General features: G+C 43.1%; 1 protein-coding gene across 1 annotated transcript in view; it reads right to left on the bottom strand.

Annotated features, from left to right (window-relative positions):
* The window catches only part of BAG1 (BAG cochaperone 1), a 290695-nt gene that overhangs the window by 123773 nt on the left and 153682 nt on the right, over window positions 1–13240 (bottom strand). Inside the window, exon 4 of the mRNA XM_086965420.1 lies at window positions 595–708. Coding sequence (XP_086821546.1) covers window positions 595–708 — 114 coding nt within the window. The remainder of the gene's footprint in view (window positions 1–594; window positions 709–13240) is intronic.

Consider the following 13240-nt stretch of genomic DNA (forward strand, 5'->3'; position numbering starts at 1 on the left):
ATCACACAATTTCACTCCATGCCACACAATTCCACTTAATGCCACTATTTTACAAAGGGGCTATCCTCAGGTTGTGGATGAAGAGTGTGTAGGGCATGTGTGCGGTGCACCAGGACACGAGCACCACGAAGGACCAGGAAGCTGACAGTCACAGAAGGCTTCCTATGCATATCTATAATGGTAGCTATAGCTCGCAAAGGCAGCACAGTAATTGGCTGTCCAGCTCCCAATGTTCCAATGTTAGCAGAGCAATAAATAAGCGGAAAAGTACACGCCAATCATGCTCTTCCTATACAGAGCTCCTAACTTCAATTACATTTGCTGGACAACAGGATAACTAGGTTTTTAGTTTTAAACCTTTAAATGTGACAAGACCTTCTAGACCCTCTTTTTGACACGTTATAATAGTGAGCATAAAAGGTCAGTAACAGACACAATCAGATTGGCCAAACAACCAATCTTTTATTAATAGTTCTTGGACATATACCCAAAAACACAGTGTATTAAGATGATCTGCAATTTTATTCCAATCAGTTGAAATACAATATCAGACCATCTAGAACTAGGCGATTGTAATACAGAGATCCTGCTTACTTTTTGAAGGCCAGTAAACTCCTTATTAATTTCTTCCAGTTTGTTGGCTGTTAGCTCCACAGACTTCTCCAAATCTTTAAGTTTCCTTAATTCTGCATCCTCCTCTGGACTGTTCTGAATGTCAGAAAAAGAAAAGTACACAATATTAGTTGTAAACTATTTTTGGACATATAAAGTATTATTCAACTCATATGCGAAGTCTTATTGCAGCATAATGCAACAACCACAATTAATTATGGAATGTTTTAATGAATTCCAAATTCCTTTCCTGTAAAGAAACGTTTGCATTTGTAAAAGTATCAGGCGTGCGTTTATATACGTTTATAAATACTCCGGATTAGTGCAACTGAGCTTTAAAACTTTATTTTTTTCAGAGGGAAAATAATTTTTCGTGTGAAAACCACTTTGCCCTAAAGCACTCCCAACTGTCCCTCTCCATTTCTACAGTGGATACAGATTTACTGAAGCTCTTTGGCTGTATCCGGGGAGGGGTGTGCCTTAAAAAGGTTCATGAATAAACAAAGACATCTGTGGGCGTTCACTCATTTTACAAGGTGTTCCTACCTTGGATCATTATTCTGGTGCATAATCTCATACACGTTAATTGACCTATGAGTGCAACTAGGTTTTCTGAAGGTAGTAAAACACGCTGTTTACTAACACAAATCCATTATCCATATTGGATCTGGCGACACTTAAGAGCCATTAAAGCATGATACTCGAAGGCTACAAATAAGCAAGACAAGAAAAAAAAAAAAAGACAGCAGGGGCTGTGTTCCATCCCTGAATCTTCCCACAGCCCACTCATTCTCTGCACATCTCATGTGCCTATTGGAAGAGGAGAGTGTGGATGTGGTGCACTGAGAATATAGAGGTAATAAAACATCAGTGCTCCAAGTCCCAGCCGAACCTGTGGAACATAAGAGGAAACTGGGCAGTCTCTACCTGTGTCCAGTTAGGGCAAATGGGTTGCTAACTTCAAAAATTGCACTAAGGCCACACACAGCACAGATGTGTCACGGCACGGCCAGTCCAAGGTTGGTCATATGTGCATGCTGAAACACAGAGTAGCCTGTGTCCATTTCGTCACATCCTGAAACACGTGTCTAGAGATACCCAGCAATGGCTGCACCAACAATAATAATACTGTGATTTATTAAGCGCGACAACTACCCCCAACACAGGGGTGTCCCGGCGTTAGAAACACTAGGTAGATAGGCGTCAGAGGAATGAGTGCATATTTTAGGTCTACACTGCTGCTGTCTTGAAAAGCCATGTCTTCAAGGCTTTTTTGAAACAGAATTCTGACTTTTCACTTCAGAGAGTGGCAGGGAGGGTGTTCCACAGTGCAGCTGTTTTGACCGTGAATGCTCTTCCACCCAATCGTGCTTTCTCAAAGCGCGGAGTCTGCAGCCAGTTAAAAGCGTTAGAACGCAACACCCGATTTTGTTTGTAGGGGCAAAGTCTTTCCTTCAAGTACTTCGGGCAGTTTCCGTTCAGCGCCCGATAGGCCATTGTCATGCCCTAAATATTATTCTTTTTGCTACTGGTAGCCAGTGGAGTCTGTGTAAATGCGGAGAGACATGTTGCCGGAATGGAATCCTGCAAACCAGTCTCGCAGCAGCATTTTGAATCATTTGAAGGCGATGGAGGCGAAGGTACAACGCATTAGCATAATCTAATCTGGATGCAACTGTAGCGTGTACAACTGTTTTGCGGCAATCTTCCGGTAACAGATGCAACATTTTCCGGAGATTTTTTAACTTACTAAAACAGGTCGCAGAGACTTGTATTTGGGCTGAAAAGGTTAGATTTGCTTCCCAATGGTGAAAATTAAAGACGTTTCAACTAGTGTGAAGCACCACATTTACCACAATGCATCTTGGTGAATTGTGTGCCCATATGCTAGGCAGTGTATCCCCCTCCCCTCGACCACCACCCAATTTATGAAAGTCAACAATTTTATTCATCAATGTTTACTTAATTGAGGTTTATAAACATCACAAGATCTGACCTCTATAGATCTGACCTCTATAGAAAGAATATCCTTACATTTTTTATTTTTAAGACACACGGGGAGTTTCTCAACAACTTTTGACTTCCCCACAGGTACAGCTAACTGCCAGTGACCTGTTTTCCGACTAATCCATTTAAAAAGAACGTCAATAACCACATAACATGCACACATAAGAGTGGCTTTAAACCCTCACATAAATGTGTGAAACAGAAAAAATGTGAGAAAGGCCAGAAAGCACCTCACGTACGAACACCCAAGGTGCTGCTGGATGGTACTCGCCTGTATGCCCACGTTATCAACATAGGTTGCTTTCACGACCGAACAGAAAAAGGTTTGTGCTGAAATGTAAATTTTTCAGAGGTGAGAAATCAGAAAAAATATATAGGAAATAAATCAAAAAATGTGGCAAACATCCCCGAGAGTGCAAGTGTTGCTCAGTTCCCACTGTGAAAAGAGAATTCTTATGTTCACAATTAAAATGGGGTACGACTCAAATCCAGAACATACTTTCTTTAATACTGTGAGTTTCCTCAGGTCAAAAGAAAGGCTTGTGTATGGCCCACTTTCAAACACGAAAGGCCAACATGTTTCGTTGCCAGCTTGTTTTTGGCAACTTCATCAGGACTGATGGGGAAACCAGTCTTCACCTCAATCGTTTATCACACCCAACCTGTGGTTATTGACTAAATTTAAAAAAAGAACGTGCCAATCATAAACAAACTCTGTCTTCACAATGCTCTTCAGCATTCCTTAAAAAAACCTCCTCCATACGATTATATATTTACTGAGTGGTTTCTGTCATCCCTGCAAACCACTTAATTAAAGGACCGCGCACCAGATGGTCGCGTATCTCCTTCAAGACTGCAATCATCAGTGTCAACCTACAAACACATGTGTTCAATATCATCAGTGTATGAAGCCCACCTACACCAAATCATTTTACATGTGCATTACTCCTGCCACCTCATGCTCAATGCCCCATGTCATTCCAGTCACAAACAATCTCTACAACAGAGACCAAGAGCCTAGCCATTAACTGTTCACCAATTCACAATGCTCACTGGGGTTGGAATAGCGTGTACAGTGGAAGAAAAGGAGAAATTGCTCTTTTTCTTAGTGTCCTCTCACTCACCAGGGTTTCCCCACGGTGACATGCTTCATCATGGGGGTCCTCCCAGTCCTCTACGGACTGGGGCGTGCTGCGACTTGCGGAGTTACGTAGGAGCACTTTAATTGATGACTATGTGTGGTGCAAAAGGTAGTGATGTGGTGGAGTGGATTATGTGCGATTAGTTTAAAACTACCTGCCTAGTAAGCTCTAAACAATTTTATTCCGCCTCCTAGGTGGTATAGTTAAAAACGGGGTAGAATGAATAGGGTACCTAAAAGCCAATGTAATCAGGTGTACCTATCCCTTCCTAACTGTCAACTAGTTTCGTGCGTCCCCCTAGCACTTCCTCAGGACTACACAGGACCAGCCCTGTGTTCACCACTCCTAATAGATGCTTCTATGAGCTAGTGAAAGAACAATTGAATAAATAAATAGTTAATGCTGCAAGTAATAAAGCATGCATCTGATACCTCCATAACAATTTATCACGTGGTTCCTGCAAGAAAAAACATAACCTACTGGTTATGGGGTCTCAAGAACCCCCACTGTGAGCACCAACACTATACAAATGGCACACAAGCTGTACATGTTGTGTTTCACAATATCCCAAGTAGTATGTGCCTGTTTTAAAAGAACGTGGTTAGCACCCTGTGTAAAACACAATCAACACATGCACACCACACACATTAGGTTACATACATGAAAAGGGGTCTAGCTGTGCCCCATGATCTCGGAGGGTTAAGTATCCCGTCTCTCTGGTGGAAAGAAAACAGAGGTCATGTTTAATATCCCCGGTATGGCCGTTTTGCCTGGAAAGGAAATGTCAAACTATGCGTGTTTGACTAGGTAATGATCGGACTCTATTCAGGGAGCCGCGGCCCTTGCGGGACCCGCAATCGGCGAATGCACTTACTTGATTAGCATAATACCTCCGGCAAATAGCACCTACACTGTACCCCTCCAGACCGAATGTTAGTGGTCCGGAGCCCGCTGCAAGTATGTATAGGATGGTTTCCGTATTGTCATTACGGTGCCTAGAGTGCGAAATGCTACGCGTCCCATTTGGCGGCCATGTTGTGTGTGGCGCGAGGTTCTGCTTCTCGAGATGAAACGGGGTGGCTAAAGTTAGTTATAACTTACGGCAATAATTTTATGGTGCACTACTCCTCTTGTGTTAACTAGTGATTCAATTTAGAAATTTTTGGGAAAATAATAGTTAGCATCGTATTTTGCCACAAGGTAGCATCTATTTCAGACTACAAGTGCATATAATAACAAGTATTACTGTCCCAGTCGTGACAAAAAATCACAAACACAAAAAACCTCTAGATCATCACAATTTGAGATGGCCACTGTGGTAGTGTAGGTCTTATTGGATTTATTTTGCTCTTAAGTGGTCTAGGGCTTATATTGACTGCTCTGTCATGTCGCCATTGTGAATGGTTGGTCTTATTGAGTTGTGGGTTATTGCTGCCACCGAGTGCTAGTAATTATATGTGTAATCTAGTGCAGTCATATTGCTGTAACGTTAACGGGCTGGCCCAAATGGGGTCCCACGAAACAGCAGGCATGGGCAAAAAAAAGAAGTTAGTTGCTGCCCATCATTACACAGTTCATGGAGGAGTTGGTCATTGGGTTAATTGCCCCCAAGGGATGTCATCATTCAAGCCATTGATGTGGGAACGCAGTTTGAAACCCAACGTTGTTCTTTTTCAAACAGTTTCTTCTCCGAATCGGCATGTGTCTTTATAGATTCCAAAACAACCCATCGCATGTCATTCGGGGTGTGGCCCTTCTCCAAGAAATGGGTAGTCATTTTGGTATTAGAGTGTTTGCACCTAAAATTGCTACGGTGCTCAACCATGCGTGTGCTGACCTTCCTAGTGGTCATGCTGATGTAGTGCAAATTGCAAGTACAGGTTATCATGTACACTACACCTGTAGTGTTACAATGTGTGAAGCTTCTTAGGTCCCACATTACCCCGTTGTTGCAAACCACCTTCTTTGTTGCTGTGGTCAAGTGGCAAACGCTGCAACTCGTGCATGGATAGTGTCCCAAAGGTAGTGGGTGTAGGAGGCGTATCGGGCCTGCTGTTTCTTTTGGGCGTGTATGGACCAATAGGTCCTTCAGGTTTTTTCCTTTTCTGTTGCTAAACATTGGTTGTGTCGGATTGAGACCACCACTGTTGAGAGTTTTCCAAAGTTTTTTCACAATCTTCGTTACTTTATCGGAGGCAACATTGTAAGTTGTGATACAGATCGGTCTCTTATTTACCTCCTGTGTAGCCAGATCTTTTGATTTTGTCTCCAGCAGGGCATCCCTGTTATTGTAGTAGTTTGGTGCTAAGTTCTTTTGCTTGTGTCTCATAGTCCTGTTTCTCAGAGCAGTTACATCTTAAGCGTAATATCTGCCCAAAAGGCAAGTTTTCCCTCAATTGTATGGGATGAAAACTGTCAAATTTCAACAAGCAATTCCTGGCCGTGGGCTTAAAGTGTGTGGTAGTGATCAGTTTTCCATCCTTGACTTGTATGTTTAAGTCCAAGAATACCAATTTAGATCTACTCTGTGTGGATGTGAATTTTAGGAAGTGGTCTTGTGAGTTCAGCCAGATGAGGAACAAATCGAATTCACTCTCATCACCTTCCCATATGAGGAGGATGTCGTCAATATACTGTTTCCATATGTGAATATGCCGTACGTGGGGGTTATTGGGGTTCAGGATTTTGTTTTTCTCCAGTTGGTGTACATATAGCCCCGCCACACTCGGCGCAAAGGTACTCCCCATGCTGGTTCCGTGCCTTTGACGGTACAACGTGTGTTGGAATTGGAAAAAGTTCTCTGTAAGTGCTAGGCGACAACACTCCAAAACAACATGTCTGGGTCTTTTGTATTGCCATGTGCTTTCAAACAGGACCTCTTCTAGAATTTCCAAGGTTTCCTTGTGTGGGAGACTGGTGTACAAGCTCTCCACATCGAGCCCGACCAATATTTGTGTGGAAGGGTCGAAATTGAGGTCTTTGATTAAGCCCAGGACCTTTTGGTGTCTTGCAGGTACGTATCTGTTTTCTGTATCATTGGTCGCAGGAACGCATCCGCAAACCTGGATAAAGGCTCCAAAATTGAACCTATTCCGGATACTATAGGCCTCCCTGGTGGATTTTCCATTCTCTTATGGATCTTCGGGATCGTATAAAAGTACGGAGTCCTTGGATATTTACTTTAAAGGAAATCCGCCTCTTTTTTGGACAACCAGTCATTGATTAATGATTCCTCAACCATACTGGCCATCTCAATCCTGAGACGTTCGGTTGGATCCTCATTAATGATTTCATAGTTTCGCTGGTCTGCTAATAGGCAGAGACATTCGGTATCATAGTCTATTGAGTTTTGTACCACTATCGCTCCGCCTTTGTCAGCAGGCTTGATCATAATGCTAGTATCATTTGATAGTTGCTGTATAGCCTCTTTTTCAGCTCTACTAGTATTGTGAAAGGTTTTGATCACCCTTGGGTCTAACTCCGACACATCCTTGAGGACAGCTTTTTCGAAGGCCAAGCGCTCTACTGGCAGGCTCGCTGCCGGTGGGGTGAATGTGGATTTTGACTTTAATCCTGTGTCATTTCTACTAGCCTCAGGTTGAGGTTTGTCTTTGAAAAACACCTTCAGTTTAATGCTGCGATGAACTCCTTCAACTCGCAGCACAGTTTGAATTTATCAAGGGTGGCAGTTGGTACAAATCCCAAGCCTTTTTCCAACACATTGGTTTGATTATTAGTCATGATCTTGTCTGAGAGGTTAACAACCAGTGCCATGTCATTCCAGTCACTGACTTCAGGCACATTGATAAGATTTGAAGCCACTAGTACTCAGGAGTGTTTTCTATGTATGTCCTTCCCTTCGTCAACCAGTTGTTCATTTGTACACCCAACCTGCTGGCTATGTTAAAATCACAGTAGAGTGTCAACTTATAACCATGGTTTAGTAATGGTCATAACTTTTATACTACAAATGCCAGGACCTCTGGCATCATTACTTAAATATGTAGCACAGAGTCCTGCATTGCCATCCCCAATGATGATAGTGTTGTCAATAAATGCGTTCGGTCCACGCAAGGAGTTAAACACCGTATTCGGTGCTTAGCAACCAACCCCTCCCGCATTGATGGAACCCTCTTACCACTTCCTCGGGCAGCCTCGGCCTCTGTGCTCCGTCCTGGTGGCTCACTGTGGACGCCTGCTCTAATTTTTAGGAAATACCCTGAACAGGAAGCACACAATGCACGTCTTGGGGATATTTTCAAAATTCAGCCACAATTCACCACTAACATGGAGGCCATCTTATAACGTCTTAGGGTCAGTAAAGAGATACACTCCCTGTGAACAGGGATACATTTAATAGTTTAGGAAAAACTTAGTTTGTCAAAAAAGATTTTTTTTTAAAAAGGGGTTCACATTAAAATAATGTATCCTTTATCTATAAACCCTCATTGAACACCTCAAACATCAGTCTGTATTCTATACATTAGATATGTCCCATCATGTATTTTTTCATATGTTTCATGACAAAGACCCTGCAATATCATTCCTGAATGATTGGTATACAGGGTCCACACGATTGGTAAAATACAACCCTCAAGTATGGCCCAGTAGAATGCATGACCCAAATACTCTTACAAAACAGGCCATTATGCACAACGTTTGGCCCTACTATTTACCTACTCTGTTCCATTCAATGAAATCGTTCAGGCCCGTCCACTCAACTCTCTCAGTGAAAATTCAACTTGCCTCTTTACTGGCCAAGATGTCATCAATGTTGTATTTCTCACCCACCACCTTTTCCAGGCCAATCCATTTCAGATCCTTAAAACTGTGTTTTTGTTCCCGGAAATGTTGAATGAGGCGTGTGGTCAACTTTTCTATGTAAGGGTATTTGGGACATTCTACTGGGCCATACTTGAGGGTTGTATTTTACCAATCGTGTGGATCCTGTAGACCAACCATTCAGGAATGATATTGCAGGGTCTTTGTCATGAAAAATATGAAAATGTATAGAATACAGACTGATATTTGCAGTGTTCAATGAGGGTTTGTAGATAAAGAACGAATATTTTTTTTATTGTGAACCCCTTTTTTATAAAAAACTATTTTTTGACAAACTAGGAGTTTTTCCTAAACTAATAAATGTATCCCTGTTCACAGGGAGTGTATCTCTTTACTGACGCTATGACGTTATAAGATGGCCGCCATGTCCAAGGTGAATTGTGGCTTAATTTTGAAACTATCACCAAGATGCGCGTCCCGAGTCGTGTGCTTCGGGTCCAGGCATTTACTTAAAATTGGTGCCGGTGTCCACAGTGAGCCACTGGGACGGAGCACAGAGGTCGAGGCTGTCCAAGGACGCGGTAAGAGGAATCCATCAATGCGGGAGGGGTTTGTTGTAAAGCACCGAAGACTGTTTAACTCCTTGCGTGAGCCAAGCGCATTTATTGAAAACAGTATCATCTTTGGGGATGGCGATGCAGTACTCCGTGCTACATATTGAACGAAAAACGCCGGAGGTCCTGGTATTTGTTCTGGAGGGGTGCAATAAGACTGCCCTCATTTTTCTGGCAGTGCACCACCATCCCTGTCAAAGGACGAGCATGTAAAATGGTGGTGCAGCATAGTGTGGTTTTCAAATCCATCATTGTGACCCGACCCTTTGATCTGTGTGGAGTGAAGGCCTACCGGCCCCACTGGTGTAAAGTAATGCTTCAATGCGCTAACACGAATACTTGTGCTAATGTCCCAAGTTTATGTTGTGCGTGTTGATGTATGTGGCTTGTGTAGTACACAGAACAAGAGCATGAGTGAGCCAGAGAAACAAAGGCCTGCTGCATCCATTTTGGAAGTCTCTAGCTTGCTCCTGTGCACAAGATGGAGGTGAGACTGAATTCCCACAAAGTGGAAGCGTACCCTTGGCATTTCTGAAGGTGGAAGGAGGAGACCTAGACACTGACATGAGAACAGAGGAAACAAGACTCCTCTAGAAACTCACTTAGGACCTTTTGCTGAGTGGAACTGCAGATTAGTCTTCCTGAACCATTGTCACTTGGTAGATGGTGAGGGTGAAAGGTGGGACTGCAGGCCCTTTTATAATGGTGAGAGGGATCTTTTAGGTGAGCCATCCTTTGTTTTCCCCTGATCACTGTTCAGTGTGGCTGTAGATAAGCTTGGTGCACTAAGTTCATGCCCCTTATGTGTGTCCTCCAGGGAGACTGCCTGCTATGAGAAGCACCACTCTATGGAAAAGCTGTGTTAGGAGAATAGCATAAAGAGGACACCTGAAAGAAGAACCACCACAAACCCCTTCTGGGATTACAGACAGAAAATTCACATCTTTAGAAAAATGGTTCGGTACGTGAACCTTTTCCTAGTTGAGTTGGAACGGTGGACATAAGATGAAGTCACTATTTCTTCCTGAAAATCATATATGGGATTGTATCAGTTGCCAGCATCATAAAGTAGTCAGGAGGCCAGTATTTCCACTTAAATTTGTACAATGTTTCTGAAAATATGATTGAAATGGCCTGGATTACTTTTTATTCTTCTCAGCCTGCTCGGGCCTCAGTTAGAGCTGGTGGTTCTGATTATGAGGTCTATAGGCATCACATATTCCAGAAAAACCTTAAATTATCCAAGATCATCATGTACCCCTTAAGGACTGTATACAGTCAATACGTTCTTGAACTGCTCACTGAGGGTATGAAGTAAACTGATTATCAGTCAAAAAGGGCCAAACTGTAATAGATGCTATTTAATGTGGGTACAGTGGGGCTGATTAAGGTATATTTATATATTATAGGACATGAGGCAGATAATAGTTGTATGTTTATAAAAGACAAATATATATTTCTCAGAGCTGGACATGTAGAAACACGTCTTGCTTTAACCGGCGAAGTCCTCTGAGGAAGACGCGTTTCTACATGTCCGGCTCTGTACAGCAAAAACCCTGATGCTGTACCCCTATATTTACTAAGGAGGTTTTGAGGCTTGTGGTACTTCAATATGAGCATCTATGTAATTTTGTTTTTCTATGCATCACAAGAGGCTAGACTTCACATTTGGATAGACTGAACTCTAGATACCTTTTAACGCGCCAACTACATTTTAACTTCTCGACACTGGACAGCATTTTCAAGTCCTACTCTGCAACCCAAAAAATCAATAAATCTGGTTCATCGCTATTGTAGTGATATAACACATACCTTTTGAGGGATTCCGAAGATATATGCTACGATTCTTTCAACTGCTTTTTGGAGCCTTGAAGAAGGTGTCTATGCGACACAACACGTGTCGGCTGTCTGCATGAACAACATTTATTCTGTGTCAACATAATCAAGACTATATATGTCTTTTTGTCTTTTTTACTTGGATGACTACTGTTTCCACTAAAATACACTGAATGGCGTTTTGTTTATTATTAAAATAACTGACAACAAGGTCAGTGGTGAAATTTAATAGTGGTTGTGCTCTGTAAATAATTAACTGCTGTTGCATGCATGGGGATACGTTTTCTCCATACAAAATAACACTGGGGGAGTGGCACAGTGTTGTACATTGAGCACGCCTACCTACAGATTCTTATACTTGAACTTTGGTAAACAGTACGTAGGTGCAGACCAGTGCTCGTTTACCACTGCCTCTGTTGTAGGTAACATGTTTCTTTGTGCCAAACTGAAACATATGTAGTCCTTGCTCACAAATTTCTTGTTCAGATTCTCTGATTAATCCCGGTTTCTGCACACTTATCATTTTAACTGGTTTTGGCTGACTAGCTACATGATCCTTTCCATTGTGTAAAATCGGATTAACTCATGGATCCTTGCATGATCAGATTTGCATGTGAGATCACTAGCCTCTCTCTTTCATTCTCTTCTGCCAGTTATTAATGCACCCCCCCCCATAACAGAAACAATACAACAGGAACAGAAGCAGACTATTTTACCACTGATTTGGGAAAAAAGCAATGCGAGATCCTCAGGTTGAATCTAATATTTATCTAGTTTCTATTATGCTGATCCCTGTCAAGCTCTTGGATGGGATGGTTAGATAACAACCTTGAGATTTTCTAGAAACTCGGATAATCTAAATACCTCCAGATGGGCTCTTTTCCAAATGTCCAAAGTTGCGATGCAGAACTCAATTTGATCCAAATGACTCAATTGAAGTTAGACAAGTTGAGGTAGTATATGGTAGTGAGGGATTGGGAAAACTTTATTTTGGCATCTCAGATGGACGTCTATCCTCTCACATCTACTATTTCAAACCTTAGATCTAAAAGTGATGCTAAATTAAGATTGGCTCCGTTCTCTTCACATCCACAGGGGTGTTCAGTTACAGGTCTACCTTTGTCCATGAGGCAGTCTCTGCATAGATTGTGTTGAGCTTGGACTCTGGTAATGCTTCTGGCATGGGTCTTCTTCGATATCGTGTCAATTACAACAGAATGTGGTGGAGGAGAAACTGACAGATAATTGTAAGACTGGCTCCATCTTATTTAAACTCCGTTTGTTCCTCATTGCATTCAGTCTAAGAATCATTAAACCCCTTGAGCAATGGATTGGGTTGCTCCACACTTCCATCAAAACAATTTAAAGACATATTATCACTCACAAGATCTTAACAAAGCTCATCTTCATTTACTCTCAGTACCATGCCTTCCTAGCAATCATAATGTTTGAGAGTTATTTTCAGTCTTGGTGCTTCCGGGCCAGAGCAAACGTCTCTTGATGACTGCAAGCACTGGACCGACCACAGCTGTGTCCACTTCAGCTTCAGAAGAACCACAAATCACCACCACCCGCAACAGGTTCCTCACAGAAACTGGAGCAAGATCACCGCCGACCAGCTCACCACCTCCCTCAGCCAGAACCCACCCACCAGCACAACGGACCCCAACGAAGTAGCCCTCAACTTCACCCAGTGGCTGACCGCCTGCGCTGACGAACTCGCACCACTGAAGAACCCTCCCAGCAGACCCAGAAGCAAGAAGGCCTCCTGGTTCACCGACGAACTCAAGGACTCCAAGAAGACCTGCCGCACCCTCGAGAAAGCCTGGCTCCTCGACCGGACCACTGACAACATGACCGCCCTCAAACACGCCACCCGCAAGCACCACCAGCTCATCCGCACCACCAAGAAGAAATCACTGAAGGAACAACTGGACAACAATGCCCACGACAGCAAGGAACTTTTCACCATCGTCAAGGAGTTCTCCAACCCCAGCAACAGCAACAACGACATCACTCCCTCACAATATCTCTGCAACTCTCTCGCCTCGTTCTTCCACCGCAAGATTGCCGACATCCACAACAACTTCGGCGCACCACCCACGCACCCAACCGTCGAACCAACGCCACCCTCCGCACCTGGACCACGGTGACCACTGAAGACACAGCCCGCACGATGAACACCATCCACTCCGGATCTCCGACGGACCCCTGCCCCCACCACGTCTTCAACAAGGCCAACTCCAC

Source organism: Lissotriton vulgaris, chromosome 4_1 (assembly GCF_964263255.1).
Source record: "Lissotriton vulgaris chromosome 4_1, aLisVul1.2, whole genome shotgun sequence".
In the NCBI taxonomy this organism is placed as follows: Eukaryota; Metazoa; Chordata; class Amphibia; order Caudata; family Salamandridae; genus Lissotriton; species Lissotriton vulgaris.